Genomic DNA, 18,832 nt, shown 5'->3' with positions numbered 1-18,832 from the left:
CCCAGCAAGGAGCGCCCTGGAACACGATCCTCCGGGATCGCAGCTATTGTCTCGCGCAGCTCTTGTCCCCTGCTTTCTCACAGAGAGGCCCCGGGGCGCTGGCCCCTAGTCCCCCTTCAGGGAACGCCCACGACCATAATTCCAACCCTACTCCCTTCTCCAGGCGCCTGGGGCTGCAGGTCTTCCGCTCTCCCGCAGGAGGCGCCCCTGCTGCAGGTCCGCCCTCGCCCTGCCCTAGGCACCTAGGCTGCAGTCGCGCCCCCGCCCTCTCTCGGGCCGGGCCCGGGAGCTCCCCGGGCGGCCGGTTGAGTGACGGGCGGCCGGTGATTATGCGGAAGGGGGAGCGGGGTGCGCCGCGGGCGGCAGCGCTGACCCTTCACATTTCCGATCCGCCGGGACCCTCATCCATCCGAAGCTGCTCTTTGTCTGGCCGCCTAATTGCCGGCGGACAGGATGGATGGCGGGACCGACAGCCGCGGAATCCCTAATAAAGGCCGCGGCCGCCGGGGAGGGAGTGCAGTAGGGAGGGAGAGCAATAGGGAAGGGATGGAAAGAGACGGGAGGAAGCACCGGGCTTCGGCCGCCGGCTCAGAGGCGCTGTGCCTGATTCAGGTCCACCCGGAGTGCGGGACCAGGGGTCCGGGGTCCACCTGGGTCTGGGTGCAGTGGGTGTGGGGCTCGTTAAGTCTCCTGCTCGTCGGAGAAGTGGAAAGAGCTAGGGGCCCCGGGCAGAAAGAGTATCCTAGGGCCTACTTTGCTTAGCAGAGCCTTGGAGTGTTCGAGTTTAGCGCTGTGTCCTGGGCTCCGGGCTCTCACCAGCCCGCGCCCCTCTCTCCGCCCCGGGTCCCTCCTCCCACCTGTCTGTCTTCCAGAGCGGGATCCAATATTCCAGCAGAGAAATGAGGGATCTGCAAGCGTTCTGTGCAGCCGATCCCCACATTTCATTAACTGGAAGCTGGAGCAGGTGAGCAGTGGAGGCCAAGAGGGGGCTCAAAGGGAGGTGGATAAAGGAGGAGGAGGTTAGGGCCGCACCTGGCCAGGGGTCCGGGGCTATGGAAGTGAATCAGCTTTGCGCTCTGGCCTGACACCTTGGAAGCAGTCTCTACCCTCTCTCGACGGAGATAAGAGCTTGTCCTTAGCCCTGTGGGCCCTGACGCCACTCTTTGAACTCAAGGTTGCACCGAGGGGCCAGGGACACTGGCAGATAAGTGTCAGCATTCAACCTGGCGGCGAGGCATGTCGGTAGTCTTTGGAAGGAGGCAAAGTGTGCGCAGGTCTTGGGCCACGACTGTTTTCCCACTGGAGGTAGAAGGAGGAGACCCCGCTTCAACCCTGCTTTTTGCCCCTTAAGCAATTTTTCCTCAGCTCCCTTCGTGTTCCTTTCCCTCCCTTTTCTCTGCCTTCTCCTCCACCTGGACAGTTCTCCGCAACCAACTTTGGACACCCGTTAGCTGAGAGTGGAGCGCCTGTTGGGTTTCAGGGTTGACAGAGCTGGGGTGGAGGTTGGGGGACACCTGAAGCGAAGACCCTACCCTGTTGGCCTCACACAGATAGTTTTCTCCAAGACCGGTTCAAATATCGCTGCTCATTCCTGCCCTGCCTGTCTCACCCTTCCACCACCCCAGGTGCCTTTTGTCTCCTCCAGGGCACTGAGCAGGAAGCCAGGAGATCATAACTCCAATTCTAGCACTGCCCTTTTACAGGCTGACACTAGACAAGCCATTTCCCCTTTCCTTATCTGGGGACAGTACACCTACCTCTTAGGGGTACATGAGAATGCAATGAGTACTTGCATGTTAAAAGCCCTAAAATACAATAAGCACTCAATTTCGTGATTTCCTTTTCTGTGCTATCCCCTGTCCTCTCAGGTGGGCAAAGTTCCCTTCTCTTCATACCGGGGGTCTGGTACAGGGCAACTCAGGCTGCTTCTGGCTCTGTATGATTTTCCACGTGGAAGTGGAAAGCCAGAGTGTGGGAAGGGTGGGGAGAACCTCACCATGACTGGCCCTGAAGGAGAGGAAGGAGAGAGCGCAAGGGGGAAAAGTCCTCCCTTAGATCTTAATGGAAGATCAGTCAGAGAGGAGGTTCCTCTCTTCTTACACATGAGGAAACTGAGGCTTAGGCGAGTGATGCAGGCATGTCACTGCCATAGTCTTCCCTCCCATGAGTCCTCTTGCTCACCTCCTCAGCCCTTTTCTTCCCTTGAGGAGGTCTAGGTCAGTGACAAGAAGTGTGAGAGAAGGAACAAAGAGAGAGAACCTTCAAGGAGCCAGGACCTTTTTGCTAGACTTCATAAAATTTTAACATGCAAACTTCCGCAGAGTAGAAGGCACATATCACATGCAAATCATATGCTAATCACACGCTAATCTAAAGTCTGGCCCTAAGAACTCTGACATACACCTAGTTATAGCCCTGGGGTGAAATTCTGGGGAGACCCCTGGGTTCCAGGACAGCTGGGGATGGGTTCCATCTAGGGTCAGGTTATGGAGTTGAAATTTATTTTAGGATGGAAGAGGAGTCAAATGTATAAAATGGGATTAGAGTCAGGGTTAGTGCAGAGTCAAGGGTAGGGGTTAATGCAGGATCCAGACTGGGCTGTGCTTTTAAATGAGGGAGGCTAGGAGACTGTTACAGACTGCCTGCCACCTCCCTGCCCCTTTGTCCTGCAGCACACCCTTCTCTATCTACTTCCTAACCACACCACTTCCCTGGGGCCTCCCAGTTTGGCTGCCAGAAGAGCGCTGTGTAAACTCTCTGGACCCCAGCCTGAGTCCTAGCATTCCCTCGAGCCCAGACACTTGGCTTCTGGTCCCAGGAGCACCGGCTGGCCTTGGCCATACCCAGGTCCCTCCTCAGCCGAATGTGACAGCTGCAGGGGAAGCAGTAAGGACCTGGTGAGCTGGCAGCTTCATTCCAGAGCGTGAGGAAAGAGCAACAGAACATGAATAAATTCATGGACCTGGCCCCTCAGCTCCCTGTGAGCCAAGCCTGCTCCCCCCACCACACACACCCGCTGCAGCCTGCAGCCCTGCTGGTCACCGCAGCTCACAGTCTGGGCTGGGGATGGGAGGAGAGGGGAAGCTCTAGAGAGAAAAGGACTGGGACCTGAAAGGGCCTGAGGTGAGGGACTCAAACAGGGGCCCTTGGTGAGTAGAATGAGTGGGGTGGGGAGCAGCCTGGCAGAGGGCTTCTGGTGAGTGGAGGGAGGGCAGGGGGAAGGAGAGAGGTGGCAGGCCCTGGGGTGGATGGGGCCTGAGGATTGGGCAGAGGAGGCTGGTGTGAGCCTAGGTCTGTTCTCTCCTCTCTGATCCATCCATCATCCAGCCTGGGGGAGCAGATCTGGAATTAGACATGCACGGGGTTGACACGGCCCTCAGCCCCCCGAGGAAGACAAATGGCGACAAAGACCTTGAATAAAATTTGTATTTATGGTTGAAGGAGGATGCCCCTCCCCCACTGACTGCCAATCCTTTCTCTCCCAATCCTTTCAGGCACATAGGGGCCTCCCCAGCCCTGACACAGGCCCAGCCTCAGCAGCCTCTCTCTTCCTGCATCATTAGGAGGTGGAGGGGTGTGTGTGGGTGTGTACAGAGAAGGAGTACAGGAAAAGAGAGATGAAGAAATCACCCTCCACCCAATCATCATGCCCTGGTGTGCCCCGTGCCCTCCAATTCACACAATGTACTCCCACACATTATAGTCCTGGCTTATCCTGGTCTCTAAGAGGCCTTTGCAACTGTGCACCTCCAGGGTCTCCAAACATCTCAACTTTCACAAGTCTCAGAGCCTCTTCTCCTAGCCTGGGGCCCTGGGGTCCCTGTGAGCAAGAAATTTCCCCCAGAGGGCCCAGGCAGGGAAGGATGCAGCCAATAGCTTTTTCTCTGGACTCTGATCTATCAAAGCCTGAAGCCTGCATTCCCTTTTGGTCACTCTGAAAGATAGACACAATCATTTCTTACAGGAGAGTGCCTAGCCCCTAATCTGCATTTTAATGGTTAATTTGCATACCAACGTCAATCCCCACCCCAAACACCCATTATGTGGGATCCACCTTCTCTGGGTTTCATCTCACAACAAATCCTTGAGGAAGGGGCAGAGACTCCTGGGGCTGGACAGGTCTAGGACTAGGGTGGGGGTGAGGGTGGGCTGGACTGGGCAAGTAAGACTAGAGCTGTCTTCTGACTTTCTTTCTCCCCAGTAGACTCCCTGCTCTTCAGTCCTGAGGTATGAGAAATTGCATTTCTGAGGTCCCAAATTTAGGGACTAAGAGGAAGACAAATACAAACGTCCCCTTTCAAACAGCCCTCACACATACATACACAAAGACAACACACAATCCGAAACCCCACTCACCCAGGAACACACAAGGCCAGGATCCCATGGCCACCTTCACACTTTCCAGCACACTGTCACAATGCACAGGCCCAGAGCCTACCACTCTGCTCGCAGGACCGCCCTGCCCCCGCGTCTTCCTACAGTTGATATGTCACATTGGAGTCCAAACACGGACCTGGGTGTCTCTCTGCAGCGCGCCATTTACATTTCTCTCTCGATCTGTCAACCTGTCTCGGCTCCCATCTCTCTCTCTCTCGGTCTCTGTCTCTCCCTCTTCCCCTCTGGGGCTGTCAGTTAGTCTCTTTTCCAAGCTTTGTCTCTGTCTCTGCGTCTCTATCTGGCTTTCCATCTCTTTGATTTCTCTGTCGCTCCTTCTGTGCTTTCCTGTCTGTTTCCTGCTCGCTCCCCCAGGTCTGTTCTTTTCTCTCTCTCTCTCTCTCTCTCTTTACACACACACACACACACACACACACACACGGCTCTGCGCCCCCAACACTGACCGGTGGGGATGGTTGGAGATTTGCCTTTTCCAGTTCAGGCCAACAAGTATACGTTGAGCCCTTTACCGTGTCATTCGGTCACGGGCATTGCGGGGCGTGGGGTGGCGAATTTCTATCTTTTCTTGCCCTTCTTGTTTTATTTCTTGCTTGTTTGTGAGTTCCCCCCCTCCTTTATTTTAGCTCAGGAATCTACCTCTTTCTCTGTTTGTTTCTCGACCCTTCCCTCTTTATCCCACCGCTGTTTTTGGTTTCCTCTGGGCTCTGAGAATGCCAAACTCAGTGTTAAGGATAAAAGTAAGCATAGGGTGGGGGGCCGCGAAACCCTGCAGAACCGGCTCAGAGCCGAGAAGGAGCCCAGAGGCGGGGGGGGGGGGGGGGGGGGCTGGAGGGAGTGGGGAGATGGGGGGGGCGATGCCTGCCCCGCCCCCGCGCTTCCCGCTCTAGGCGCCAGGGGTCGCTCCGCCTCCAGCCGCTTATAGTGACTCCCGCCGCGCGGCGACTCACATCACCCGCACTGCCGCCCCGGGAGGGAGGGGAGGAAGGTTAGGGATGCAGAAAGGGAGAGCGCTCGCTGGAGACACCCGGCCAGGGCTCTAGCAGGGGCCGGGGCCGCGGCTAGGGTAGGAAGGTGAGTCAGTGCTCGCCAAGAGCCAGAGCGCCAAACCTAGGAGGAGGTCGCGTCCGGTGGGCGCCACCCGCAGCTGAGAGCCCGGGACGTCCGGAGCTCTGGGAGTAATCCTCGCTCCAGCCTTGCGCCGGCCGGGGAGCGATCGGTCTGGGTAGCTTGGGACCCAGGCACCGCCATCCGTGATAAAGAAGCTGTCTGGAGAGCAATCATCCCAGATCTGTAAGAAACCGGCCGTCCGAGAAGTCGCGGATCTCAGGCGCCCAGGATCCTTAGGACTGAACAGGAGGGTAATATAGGACTACAGGCTCTGAACCGTCGGGAGCTGTCCCTGACGTAACCCACAAGGCACCTCCGTCCGCCTTGACGGACGGTTTGGGGAAGTGCACCTCTGCGGCGGGAGCACGCACGGGCTGGGGACCAGGTGCAACCGTCGGGGGAAATCCACATCCAGGCTCAAGCCGGGCCACCGACTCCTGGGCCCGCGGAGAGCCCCAGGCCTCTGCCGCCATTGCGCCCAAGAGTGAGGAAGATTTGCTGGCCCTGGCCGCGTCCCGGCTGAGCCGCCGCAAGCGGGTGGCCGGCGCGGCCGTCGGGGTGGCCATGGTGCTACTGCTGCTGGTGGCCATCCCGCTGCTGGTGCACAGCTCCCGCGGGCCCGCGCACTACGAGATGCTGGGTCGCTGCCGCATGGTGTGTGACCCGCACGGGGCCCGAGGCCCGGGCCCCGACGGCGCGCCAGCTTCCGTGGCTCCCTTCCCGCCGGGCACCAAGGGAGAGGTGGGCCGGCGCGGGAAGGCAGGCCTGAGGGGGCCCCCAGGACCGCCAGGCCCCAGAGGGCCCCCAGGAGAGCCGGGCAGGCCAGGTCCCCCAGGCCCTCCCGGCCCAGGCCCAGGAGGCGTGGCTCCTGCTGCTGGCTACGTGCCTCGAATTGCCTTCTACGCGGGCTTGCGGCGGCCTCATGAGGGTTACGAGGTGCTGCGCTTCGACGATGTGGTGACTAACGTGGGCAACGCGTATGAGGCAGCCAGTGGCAAGTTCACTTGCCCCATGCCGGGTGTCTACTTCTTCGCTTACCACGTGCTCATGCGCGGAGGCGACGGCACCAGCATGTGGGCAGACCTGATGAAGAACGGACAGGTGAGATGCCCCTCCCCCACCTAGCCCAGAGCCGACAGGTAGCTTTCCAAACCTTCCCGCACTCATTCCACAACTGGACTTCTTCCGCGAGATGGAGTCATTCAGTCCAGGAACTGGAGGTTGCCAAAAACTTATAAATCGCTTCCTTTACTGAGAAAGGAATTGGGGACCAGAGAAAGAAAACCATCTATCCAGGGTCTCATGGAGTATTAGAAATGTTGTCAGAATTAGAACTCAGGACTCAAAGCTTAATGTCTCTGTAGCTGTGACCTCACACTCCAACTGTGGGCAACCACACCAAACTTCTTTAGTGTCTAGGCTGGCCAATTAGCCTCTTTTCTTGTCCTGTCTTTGGCTACCTTCTCTTCTGAGGCAGTTCTCCTGGCCTTTGGGTTTCCCAGCCTTGCACTGAGCGAACTACCCTGAGCCTGGGGTCCTTCCAATTAGAGTAGAATCCAGTCTCAGTCAGTGAGCAGTGGCAGCTGTTCCCATGTGGGGGACTTTCAGCTTGGATTTTTGAGGAAAAGGTAAAAAAGAAAGAAAACACTCAACGAAGCTAGAATGGGTCTTGCTCTCAGCTAATACCGAGTCCATAGGCAGAGGTGGGAAGTGTCTGGCAGCTCAGGAGCCAGCCAGGCGGCTGAAAGGAACAGATTTGGAGGAGGAAGGAGGAAAGGGACAGGTAGAACCCAAGCCTTGGACCCTAGTCTGGTCGTCTAGACCCTACATCGTCCCCAGGGACCTCTCAGTCTCCAGGTCACACCACTTCCTGTCCCTGTGGGCAGAGTGGGAGTCACTGCTACCTTGATTTGGGGGAATAAGCCCAAGGACTCAGCTTGAGGACCAGGACCACAAATAGCAGGACCCAGAGGCTGCAGGTGTGGGGTAGGGTGGTGTGGGGGAAGGTGCCTGGGTCCCCCTCACAGGCCTCAGGGTGAGGTTGGGGCTGAGCAGTGACCTCTGAAAGCCCCCTTTCTCCCGCTGCTGCGACGGAGGTGGTGGTGACCCAGGAGCACCAGGCCTGCTCCTCCCTGATAGAGCCTAGAGCCCTGCTACCACTGCAGAGCCTGCCTGTCCCTAGACCTGCTTTGGGGTCTCCTTCCAGCAGGATCACCCCAGGAACCCAGACAAAGGGAGTGCGAGAGTGTGTGCATCTGTATGGGGGTGAGGTAGTGCATGTGGGTAAGGGAGTGTGAAGGTGTGTATGCTTAATGTGAGTGTGTGAGTGCCAAGGTGTGAGAATAGAGGTGTCTCTCTGCGTGTGGCACCGAGTAGGTGTGCTTGTTCTATACAGGGTATCTGGGAGGAGGTGGAGGGGGCGAGTGTGTAACTAGTGTGTGTCGGTTTCGGAGGGGGAGGGGGCCTCGCGGTTCCCACTCTGTATTCTGCTGCGCCGGCGCTGCGGCCCTGGGGACGGTAAATAGTGATTAGAATAATGATGAATAATTAATGAGTTAATAACCAGCCCCTGTGGGACGGGAAGAGTGGGGCTGGCGGCCGAGGAGGCCGAGGAGACCGCCATGAGTCAGAGGAGAGGACCAGGCTCCCTGTTCGGCGGAAGGCGGAAGGCGACCCCTGGTCCAGACCCCCGCGGGAAATCCGCTCCCCAGAGGCCGGAGCGCAAGTGCACCACGGCCCGCACCCTGCGGCACACGCACAGGCACACCTATGCCCCATCGCCTGGGGAATCGAACCCAAGTTTAGGACTAACAGGAAGCCCGAGGAGGTATGGAATGTTAGAAATCATCCCACAGGCTAATTTTATTCTGAAAACGAAAATAATGATTTGAGAATGCAAACCACTGTTTTAAACACACTTCACATATAGTAACTCATTTAATCTTAACAACCTTATGAGGTAGGCTCTATTATTATCCCTCACTTTATAGCTCAAATTGAGGCCCAGAGGTGTGAAATTTGCTCCAAGTCATACAGCTAGTGAATGGCAAAGCCTGATTAGCTCAGCGGTCTCCTACCCTCTCCCTGTCCTCCCCCGCGCTGCAGCCAGCTGCCCTCGCGCTGCCTGCTACCTCCACACGCCCAGCCGCCACTGGGGCCGACCCCTCTCGTTGCCCGTGCTCAGCACAGGGCATGAGCAGGTTGTCTTGATCTCTTCCCTCGCTAGGTCCGGGCCAGCGCCATTGCTCAAGACGCGGACCAGAACTACGACTACGCCAGCAACAGCGTCATTCTACACCTGGATGTGGGAGACGAGGTCTTCATAAAGCTGGATGGCGGGAAGGTGCACGGCGGCAACACCAACAAGTACAGCACCTTCTCCGGCTTCATCATCTACCCAGACTGAGCTGCCCACCCCCCGCCCCCTCCGCCCTGCTCATCCTTTCATTCGCTTCCTTACCCATTTCCAGCTGGCCCCACCCAAGGCGCCACCCCTCCTTTGAGAACCTGGCGGTGCGGTGGACCCTTTTGCTCCCAGAGGTGGCCTAAATGGGCGGACTTTTGGTGCTCAAGGGTAGAAGTGGCTGGGGAGGGGAGGAGGCAGGGCTGGAGGAGGAGCAGAACGGCAGGCATCCCGAGGGACCACCAGCATCCACCTGTGCGCTTGTGAAAGTCAGGTCCAGAGAGGAGTGGAGGTCGTGGCTTTTCCTTTTGTCCAGAGATGGGCAGCTGTTTCACTAGCCAGGGCTCAGAAAGCTGAAGGGAAGCCCTGGCAGCTTGGGAGGGAAAGAACAGAAACAGAAGGAGCCCATCTAGGCGACAGGAGACATTAAGACAGGGTAGGGCTGGTTCTCTGTCATGACAACTTTCTCTTACCACGCCCTCCTCCCCTCATCTCCACTTTCAGGCTCCAGGCTCCAGCCTTGGCAGCTTTTCTGTGAACTGGAGGAACCAGTGAATTCTTTCCTGGCATTTAACACTCATTCTGTACAGTTCCCATTCCACCCCTATCCGGGTTAGGCTTAGGGGCTACAGCTGCTGTTGCCTCTTCCAATAAAGTGAGGTTAGGGGATTGTGTGTGGCTGCTTAACTTGATGCAGAGGGGGAACCAAGTGGCTGACCCTTTCCCTCACGCCCCCTAAAAGCAAAGGTTTGGTTAATTCCTGGCAAGGCCTGCCTCTGAGGGGGAAAGGGAGCTGGCAGCCCAGGGCTTCTACTCTGATATGGGAAAGAAGGGGGATGGTACGAGCTTCAGGAGAGCTTCGGTGCCTCACACTGTAGGTGGAGGGAGATGCCAACCAGAATGATGCTAGCAAAGGAGGAGTGCAAAGGTCTAGGTCTGGTACTTCTACTCTTCTGCCTAATGCATGGAGCGGATTTTAGAAGAGGAGATCTAGGTGAAGAGGCAGTAGCTGATGGCTCCTGGAAGAGGGACTGATGTCAAGGAACAAGGAGAGCAGGTCCCACGATTGCCCCCCAACATACTCAGAGCTTGCTGAGGGGGTGTCCTGGGCAGAAGTGTGATGACTTCTCCCTTCAGGACAGCTTCTAGATGACGGTGCCTAGGGGATCCTGAGAGCCCAGGGCTGAGTCTAAGCTGGACCACACTGCCACCATGTGGGCCATCGGAGAACAACAACAATCTCTGGCTTATTGGAATCTAATAGCCCAACATTTAGACACTTTAGAAACTTTATTAAAGGACAAAAGGGTGTCAGCTCCCAGTACCATGGAGCAGAGGAACAATAAATAAGGGCTAAAAGTAAAAAGCAAGGCAGGGCAGGGGTGGGTGGAGGTGGGTGCCTCATGATGGAGAGCTCTGAGGGGCAGCAGAACCGATTGGAACAAAACACTGGAGAGAGAAAACAGAACTTGTCACAGTCCAGACATGCTTGAACTGTAGCCAACCCTTCCCACTGACCTCTCCATAAAGAAGCCCAGTTTGGCCCCGGCCCCTCCCTCCACAAGGCTGGCTGTGCAGACACAGCCGGGATGTGGGTTGGGTTGGAGTCTCACCAGGGCATCCTGCCATTCAAGTAACGTGGCCACAGGGTTGGTGCAGACCCGGGTGGGGGTGGGGCCTGAGGGAGGGGCTCTGCTGGTGTAAAAGGCGCACTCATCATCCAGACGAGCCTCGTGGAAGCAGTGGATGGCAGCTAGACACGATTTGAGGCGCTGCCTCAGGGCCAGGGTTCGAGGGGCCAGACTGCTGGGGCCTGAGGACCATGGAGAGTGTAGAGGAGACTTTAGAGTCCTATACTCCCCCCCCCCACCCATTCCCCGAACTGCCCTTCCCCCTCACCCAGGGCCCAGCCATTAGGAGCACAGGGCTAGGGGTGCAGCTCCCTCCCCTTTCCTGGGGAGAGCCTGGAGGGAGTGGGGTGGCAGGCAGAGGAGAGGAAGCAGAGGATCCCTGGTGCAAGGCAGGGGCCCAGCTTGCACTGAGAGATGAGGACTTCCTTTGTTCATACCCTTTCCCAACCAACTCCTTACCTTCCTGGCCTGTTGGGGGCCTCAGAGACTGGAGTGAATGGATAGGGGGGCTGGCACAAAGTGGGTGTTGGGAAGAGAAGATCAGGCTGGTGGTGGCTGGAGCCCCCTGACTGCAGCAGGATGGTGGGCTGGACTCTGGAAGTCTAGGACCCAGGGAGCAGGCCTCTGATGTCCCAGGCTCTATCCTAGGGCAGGGCTCTGAGGGTCCAGCCTGCCCCTGGGGGCTGGGCTGGAGGGGTCCAGGCTCTGCTAGAGGGCAGGGCTCTGATATTTCAAGCTGTTCCTGGGCAGAGGGCTCTGGGATCTCAGGCTCAGTCCTACAGTAGGACTCTGGGAGCCCTGGCTGTGATGGAGAGCAGGACTGTGGTTCCTCACACTCTTCTGGAAGGCAGGGCTTTGGCTGCCCAGGGTGTTGTAACAGTCCAGGAAGGTGGGAAGTCCCAGAATTATGCTCTGGGGCATTCACAGTTCTAGATATCTCCGTCAGCAGGGACTGAAGTTCCGCCATATCCAGAGGGGTATCTCCATTAAGGGGGGCACACTGGTCCCCTGCCAGCCCCTCCACCTCTTGTTTCAATAGCTGCTGCAGGATACCAATGCGCTGTCGTGGCAGAGAATACCCCGGTGTGACATTAAGGTGTCGGTTTAAGTAGTTTACCCCTACTGTCCTCGTCCCATACCCCAACCACCTCTTCTTTCTCCCTTCCCCAGCCCCAAATACTGCCCATCAGACATCAAAGCTGCTGCCCCCACACATCCACCTGAATCTTCAGCTGCTGGAGGCTGGGTGTTCTACTGGGGTGGGGTCCAGAAGGGGTGGCCACAGTTGGCTTTGCAGGTCCCTCCAGCGACTTTATACAACTCTCCTGGTCAAACAACCGCACTGCAATCTGCTCCTGTCATAGAGGAGGAAGGAGGAACATGAGGAAGCCAGGCTGCAGCAGCAAAAAGGCTAGCTTGAGTCTCATCCTCATGAGGAAGGGATCAAAGCCCTGACTGAGAGGCCCTGGACTTTGATTAGGGCAGCAGAGAAGCAGGGAGTGCTGGAGAGGTAGGTAGCTTTTCCAGAAAGCAATTTGCCTCAACTGCTGGACCTCTAGGCCAAGAGGACAGAGCAATGGATTTCAGCCCGGGAAGGCTTCTCATACTTACCCAGGGCAGAGCGGGCTCTTCAGGGCAGGACTGAGGGGAGAGGCCACTCAACCATCGGGCCTGGGACAGAAGTGAGACGTCAGCAAGTGAGATGTCTGAACTCTCCCTGTACCCATCCATCCCCTCCCTCCTCCAGCCCTGGCCTATGCCAGTACCTACCGTGCCCTCTCTTACCTGCTGAACTCTGGGGGCTGATGGCACGGGTGTGAACCGGGTTTTGGGCCGAACAGCAAGACGCCGCAACACTGAATATGAATTCTGGGGAGAGATGTGGGTGGCTGGCCGGGACAAAACCTAGACCTAGCAGGGATCTCCAGCCAGAATGTTCTGCCCTTGCCCAGCTGCCAGGAGTTACTGATACAAACCAGAGCTGAGAAGCCAGGGGAGGTTGCACGCTGAGCCCGTCCAAAGGGTGATGGACGGGTAACAGAAGGTGGCACTTCATAACCAGCCATGGGCTGGGCCGCAGGGGAAAGGGAAGGCATCAGATGGGAGTCACAACTGTCCTGTGGAGAGGAAAAAGGTGGGAAGAGTGACCCGTCTCCCTTTGCCTCCCTATGTTTTGTTCTCACTACAGTAGCCAGCAGGATTCTTGTAAGGCCCAAGTCAATTCATGTCATTCCCTTGTTCAACCCCTGTCCCCATGCCTTTCCACTCATTCCAAGAAAAAGCTAAGGATGTACACTGGTGTGCAAGTCCTTATGCAGTCTGATCCTGTCATCACTGTAACCTCATTTCCCACTGTCCTCCAATCCGGCCTTTCCTTTTTGCTGACCCTCAAACACACTAGGCACATTCCCTCCTCAGGGCCTTTGCCTCCCCAGTTCTCCTGGCCTGGAACATTCTTCCCTCAGATATCTAAATGGCTCACTCCTTCAACTCCTGCTCTTCACTTAAACATCATCTTCTCAATAACAGTCTCCTGACCAATCTATTTTAAAGGGCAATACCAGCTCCCCTACTCCCAATTCCCATTTGTGCCTTGTCACTATCATTATCATTTTTTTTTTTTTTACAGAGAACTTATCACCATTTAACATACTATATATTTCACATGTGTTTATTTTTTTGTCTCTCCCTTCTAGAGTATGAACTTGTTTACTGCATATGTCCAGATCCTAGAACAGTGCCTGGCACTCAGTGGCTGGTGCTACTCAGTAAATATTTCTGGAGTGAAAGGATGAATGCTTTTGGCGTATAAGTGCCAGATCTGTCTCACCCTCAGCACCAATCTGATATATACCAGTCTGTGACCTCTCGCCCCAGTCCCCAGACACCTGGTAAAGAGAGGTCAGTCCCACAATGGAGAGGGCTTGGGCCCATCTGGAGCAAACCCAGACTCAATAGCATCCCAAGGCCCAGGACTGCTGGGTTCTACCCACTATCCTTAGTATTGGCTGCTACTGTGGAATTCCCCCAAGCATTTCCTGTGCCTCCCACCTCCTATCCCAGGAGGGTCCCAGCTCACCCTAGTGTGTGTTATCTTTCGGGTTTCTCTTAATGGTACTCGCTGGGCCAGACCAAGGGAGGCCACTCTTCCTTCATCTGAGTGAGTGACAACCTCATGTTCTCCTTTAGGGAGAGAGGAAGCTGGGAAGAAATAGGAAATTTGCTGTAGCATTTAGAACACCCGCCAAAGTCTGGCACAGGGCTTTGCGATCTCTAAAGAGGGTATACCAGTTTAACAGCCCTCACTGCACCATTAGGGGTAGGGCCCCATCCAGCAGGCCCTCAAAGCCCAACACTATCTCAGTAAACACTTATTAACCTGAATACCCTGAGTGGGCTGGGGGTGTGGTGATGGCCCTTAGGGGCTGGAGATGGAACAGTGAGTAAAGGTAAATCTTGCAGAAATTGGCAGGGAGAGGGCAGAAATGGGGATCATCTCCTTTCCCTCCTCCACACTTCCTCACCCACCCCACTCCCCACAGTCTGCTGAGCTGTTTGTCTTGTCCCCTGCTATGGGCAGCCTCCTGCTCCTGTTCTCTCCCCAAAGCCAAATACACTCACCAGGCTGGACTGGGGTCTTCAGGAGCAATCCTGAGGCTTCGCTCACTGAAGTCCTGATGATAATAAGGACAGCAGCTAGCAGGCACTGAGTACCAAGTATGAGCTGGGCATGTGCTAAGTGCTTTACAAACATCATCTCATTTTATTCTCACCTCAACCTCTAATGATGGTACAAACATTGTCCTCACTTTACAGATAAAGAAACCAAAGCTCAGGGAGGTTAAGGCAAGTCTGTACAACTACTAAGTGATAAGAGTCAGGACTTAAACCCAAATCCCATGTATTGCCATAGCCTATGCTCTAGACACTAAACAAAAGAGGTAGCATATTTCTGTCCTCCTCATCCACCCAGTTTCCTCGCTAAGGAAACTGATGTCATGCTAAAGCTTGGCTATGAAGGTCTGAACCCTATTCCAAGGGCTCACCCAGGGCAGTCCAGATTTCCCCTTTTCCCTCCCAGGTTGGCAGGGAGTCCTAAAGCTACTGGAAGGCCCTAGATCTGGGGGACCCCGTATCAGACATTGGTTTATTCTTTTCCAAATGACCTTCTCCTATGCCCTCTCCTTCTCACCGGCTGCTGCCACCTGTCTCTCTTCTTAGCTCCTGGAAACTGGGGCCAGTGGAGGGGTGAAAGGAAGATCCTGAAGGTGAAATCTGATCCATAGGAACAAGAGAGAAAAGCAGACTCAGAGGTCAGCCCCAAGCCTTCAGTCCTCACCACCAATGCCATCTCTCCACATAGAATCCCTTAGGTCACTATGAGGTACCTTCTCTCCCAGGGCCCAGCTTTGCCCCTGGAAGGAGCTCCCAGAAGCACGAGTATCAGCCCCTCAAGGGCACTCACCACAGCCTTTAGCCTCTGGGGGCACAAAGTCCGGCCTCGAGGTCCTGGTCCCTCCAGCCTTGAGAAGCAGGAAGCCCTGGCAGGGTCCAGTCGGTGGGTGGGGGTTCTAGGGGCCAAATAAGCAGAGGCCCGAGCACCCTGGGAACCCAACAGAGGCCATCAGCACAGGCTCAAGGTTCCCTCGTCAGTCCACCCCAGCCAATCTCCTCAAATCCTGTCTCATTACCTGGCCCCTCCGGATGGCGCCTCCCTGACTCCCTCGAACCAGTACTCTCTGAGCCAGACTGGGCCGGCACCCCAGTTGACAGCTCTTCACCCCTTCACCTGACAGGATGGTGGCCAGAGCTGCAGGGTCAGCCACAAAGTCTATGGCTCCTGGAGCCTCTACAAAGAAAGAGGAGAAAGGAAGGTGACAAGGCAGAAGGGGGAAGATGAGGGTTAGGGATCCTAGTGTTGTCACCTTCAGGTAGAAGAATCAGCAAAAAAGACTCATTGAATTGCACTCAGCTCCCCAAATGTTCACAGAACTTTACATAAGACACTATTTTAAGCACCGGGGCCCAAAGATGAGTAACAAAATGCTCCTATCCTCAAGAAGCTATCATCAAACTATAGAGAGATAAAAGACTCAAGCCAAAGTATGGACATGTTATACACGAAGTACCACAAGGTATTAGGATACAGAGCAATTGATTGGGGGGAGGGTGTTCAAAAAGGCTTGAAACATTTTGCTGAAGGAAATGAAGGCTGCTAAGAACAAAAAGCTTTCCAGGAGGAGGGACCATGACTCTTACAGTAAGCAGGAGATCAGGGGGTGTGCAAAGCCCCCAAACTCCACTGTGCCCTTCCCAGTCCCTCACTCAGCCATGGAGGCTGTGTTCCCAGGCCTCCAACAGGTACCTGTCTGGACAGGGGGCCCAGGCCCCACATTTTGACCTCCAGGTTTAGGCCTGAGCTCCTCCAGGGGGTTCCGGAGCTGAGTGATCCGCACCAATCTTTGTGATGTCTCTGTTTGGTGTGTGGCTTTTGGCCTGGGGCCTGCTGAGTCAACAAGCGGGCGTTGAGTACTGAGCGTTGGCTTCTGCACCCATCTCTGGGGGAGAGAAAGGGGACAAAAAGTTGGGGTTCATCGTTGGGGTGCATTGCTGGTGTATGCTGTCTCCTTGTAGCTACTGTCTTCACCCACCAGGCCCCTCTTACCCTTGGATCTTGGTTCTCCTGGTCCAGGGCACACGGTTTGACTGTGGGAAAAGGCGGGCATCTCCGAGAGCGTACCGGAATCTTGCTAGGAGTGGGAGACACTCCCTGGAGGAGTGGATCCTTCGACGCTTGGAGGGTGGTCATGATGGCTACAATTGAGATAGGAAGAAGGCAAGCAGGATCAGGGATCAAAGGTCACCCAGTTCTTGGGTTACCAGTCGTGACATCCCTCATACCTCCACCGAAATCCATGCGCCCACAAGCCCCCAGCGCCTGCAAGGCCGCTCTTCTAGGTGCCATCTCCAGATATCTCGAACCTACTCTTTCACTCCCGGACCCCAAAGTACTCTCTTCCCTGTGAGCCCCCGCAGACCTCATTCCCTCCAAGATTCGCGTGCCGCACCTTCCGGAACCCCTCACGGTCGCCCCAGCTTTCTTCGCTTTTCCCCTGATTCAGCTTCTGCTGCAGCTACTTCCCCAGTTTGTAAAATACGCGAAGCTCCTGATTGGTTCGCCCGTGCTCCTGCGGAGGGGCGTGACATCTGACGCAGCCGTCCAATCCGTAGGTTTCAGAGGCGGGGCCAAAAGAAGGACTGGTGGTCGAACCGCTTTCTGGCCAGGAAAAAACTGACCTGGCTCAATCAGCCAATCCGAGAGCGGAGCGCGGGTGGAAGGCGGGGAAAGAGAAAGGAGAAGGCAGTTCTGGGGTCGGGGAAGGCGTGGCGCTCCCAGGCTAGGCGACAACGGGAGCTTTGTACTCTCGCGAGCTCTCGGGACTGGCGAGGGATGGACCACTAGCAAGAAGGGCCGGAGTGGGAAGGGCTGGCGTTCATGGTGATTGACCCTGACAGTATGGGGGGCTGGCCACAGCTGCTGACCCGACTCTGATCATAGTGAGGCGCCACGCTTTGGGGGCGCCGTTGCAGATGCTTATAGAAAACATATGCAAGTTATTCCAGGGACCGGGAACTGCCTCCAAAGGGGCAGAGAGGGCTGAAGGGACTTGAACTGAGCCTAACAAGAGCGTTTGCTCACTGGAACCTCACAACCCAGTGAGGTGTGTGGTCTCCATTTCACAGATAAGAAATAAGACTCGTTGTTGAGCTCAGTCAACACAACAGAATGGAATGGCTACTCACAGCTGGTGGTTTCCTCACCTGTGGGTTGCCTTTTGCAGACCTAGAAGACTGGGTAGAGGGAGCTTCCCGGCTGGTTATTGGCAGGTAGGGGTGTGAGGCTGTGAGATCCTATCCTGCTTAGAATGGAAAGGGTAACCCCTAATGGAGGACAGGAAATGGACAATGGTTTCAAGTTTACAGAATTTGGTTAGATTTCCCCCCTGACCACAGCTGTTCTTATTACACAAGCCGGGAACGTGGGAGTTACTCCTGAACTGCCCCTACCCCTTTCCATATCCCATCTCTTGTCCACTTTTACAAATTTTACTTTTTGTTTAAGAGAGAAACTCGCTCTATTGCCCAGGCTAGAGTACAGCAGCATGATTATAGGTCACTGTAACCTCGAACTCTTGGGCTCAAGCAGTCTTCCCACCTCAGCTTCCCAAGTTGATGGACCTACAGGTGCAGGCCACCATGTGGTCTCCAACTCCTGGCCTCCCAAAGTGCTGGGATTACAGGGATGAGCCACCATGCCCAGCATAATTTTACTTTAATGCATCTACTTTTTTCATCTTCATTACCACCACCCTAATCCACACTAATCTCACAGAGAGGATTGCAAGTCTTTTAATCTCCATGCTCTCTTTCTTTCCACATTCATCCATTCTCCATATAACAGCTAGAATAATCTTCCCAAAAGGTAAATCTGGTCACATGACCACTGTCCCTTGACCTCTCCCTACTAAAACATTCCATTTTGTACCACTCTTCCCATCTGCCTTCCAACTCCATGGCGTGTTTCAATTCCTCAAATTTGTCATACTCCCTGTAGTCTCTCTGTCTAGAATGCCTCTTTTGCTTCCACTTTGCCTGTTTATACCTCCGAATTGGTATCCATTGTTACTTCCTCAGGCCTTCCTTGAATCCCTCTGCCCACAATCCACCCCAGTCTAGAAAAGATTCCTTGGTTATGTGCTCTCAAAGAGTAGTGTTTGTATCCTCAGAGCATGTATCTCAGATAGTAATTATATATTCATCTATGTGAACATAATATGTTTAATAAACTCAGTCTCCCCCAATAGACCTCTAAGAGGGCAATGAAGTTGACTATTTTTGGCTTACCATCATATTTTCAATGCTTTCCATTGTGCCTTGTACAAGTGTTCAATCCTTGTTCAATGACTCAATGGATGGATGAATACATGATTGATTGAATGAGTGCATGGAGAAACAGGGAAGACCTCCAAGAAGTAATATTTGAACTTCCTCTTTAAAAGAGAGAAAGTGGCGGGGCACAGTGGCTCATGCCTGTAATCCTAGCACTCTGGGAGGCCGAGGCGGTGGGTCATTTGAGCTCAGGAGTTCGAGACCAGCCTGAGCAAGACCGAAACTCCGTCTCTACTAAAAAAATAGAAAGAAATTATCTGGACAACTAAAAATATATAGAAAAAATTAACCAGGTATGGTGGCGCATGCTTGTAGTCCCAGCTACTCAGGAGGCTGAGGCAGAAGG

At 55.0% G+C, this 18,832-nt stretch overlaps 2 protein-coding genes across 3 annotated transcripts; one reads left to right on the top strand and one right to left on the bottom strand.

Annotated features, from left to right (window-relative positions):
- Window positions 1-6,066: 6,066 nt before the first annotated feature.
- On the top strand, window positions 6,067-8,908 carry C1QL4 (complement C1q like 4). The gene is made up of 2 exons (XM_069491134.1): window positions 6,067-6,603; window positions 8,729-8,908. The coding sequence occupies exons 1-2, from the start codon at window positions 6,067-6,069 to the stop codon at window positions 8,906-8,908; spliced, it is 717 nt and encodes a 238-aa protein (XP_069347235.1).
- A 1,398-nt stretch (window positions 8,909-10,306) lies between these two features.
- On the bottom strand, window positions 10,307-16,345 carry TROAP (trophinin associated protein). 2 transcript variants are annotated; one of them, XM_069490870.1, is made up of 14 exons: window positions 16,202-16,345; window positions 15,902-16,094; window positions 15,228-15,385; window positions 15,002-15,139; window positions 14,729-14,811; window positions 14,158-14,210; window positions 13,616-13,737; window positions 12,513-12,653; window positions 12,322-12,405; window positions 12,148-12,207; window positions 11,757-11,891; window positions 10,996-11,596; window positions 10,519-10,718; window positions 10,307-10,354 (listed from the first exon to the last, which is right to left on the bottom strand). In XM_069490870.1, exons 1-14 carry the CDS (start codon window positions 16,343-16,345, stop codon window positions 10,307-10,309), a joined length of 2,160 nt encoding a protein of 719 aa, XP_069346971.1. The 2 variants fall into 2 exon arrangements, with proteins under 2 accessions (XP_069346971.1, XP_069346972.1); XM_069490871.1 differs by lacking the exons at window positions 10,307-10,354; window positions 10,519-10,718; window positions 10,996-11,596; ... (5 more) ...; window positions 14,158-14,210; window positions 14,729-14,811 and having other exon boundaries at window positions 15,108-15,139; window positions 15,326-15,385.
- Between the last annotated feature and the right edge of the window lie 2,487 nt (window positions 16,346-18,832).

The sequence above is a fragment of the Eulemur rufifrons genome, chromosome 16, assembly GCF_041146395.1.
Source record: "Eulemur rufifrons isolate Redbay chromosome 16, OSU_ERuf_1, whole genome shotgun sequence".
Taxonomy (NCBI): domain Eukaryota; kingdom Metazoa; phylum Chordata; class Mammalia; order Primates; family Lemuridae; genus Eulemur; species Eulemur rufifrons.
The sequence above is the reverse complement of the archived record's forward strand: the minus strand, read 5'-3'. Positions and strand labels throughout refer to the sequence as shown.

Coding starts and splice junctions, on each gene's coding strand:
- C1QL4 (XM_069491134.1), top strand. CDS start 6,067: ATGGTGCTACTGCTGCTGGTGGCCATCCCGCTGCTGGTGCACAGCTCC. Junction 6,604..8,728: donor ACCTGATGAAGAACGGACAG/GTGAGATGCCCC, acceptor TTCCCTCGCTAG/GTCCGGGCCAGCGCCATTGC.
- TROAP (XM_069490870.1), bottom strand. CDS start 16,345: ATGACCACCCTCCAAGCGTCGAAGGATCCACTCCTCCAGGGAGTGTCT. Junction 15,140..15,227: donor GCGCCATCCGGAGGGGCCAG/GTAATGAGACAG, acceptor TTGGGTTCCCAG/GGTGCTCGGGCCTCTGCTTA. Junction 12,208..12,321: donor CAGCCCCCAGAGTTCAGCAG/GTAAGAGAGGGC, acceptor CTTCTGTCCCAG/GCCCGATGGTTGAGTGGCCT.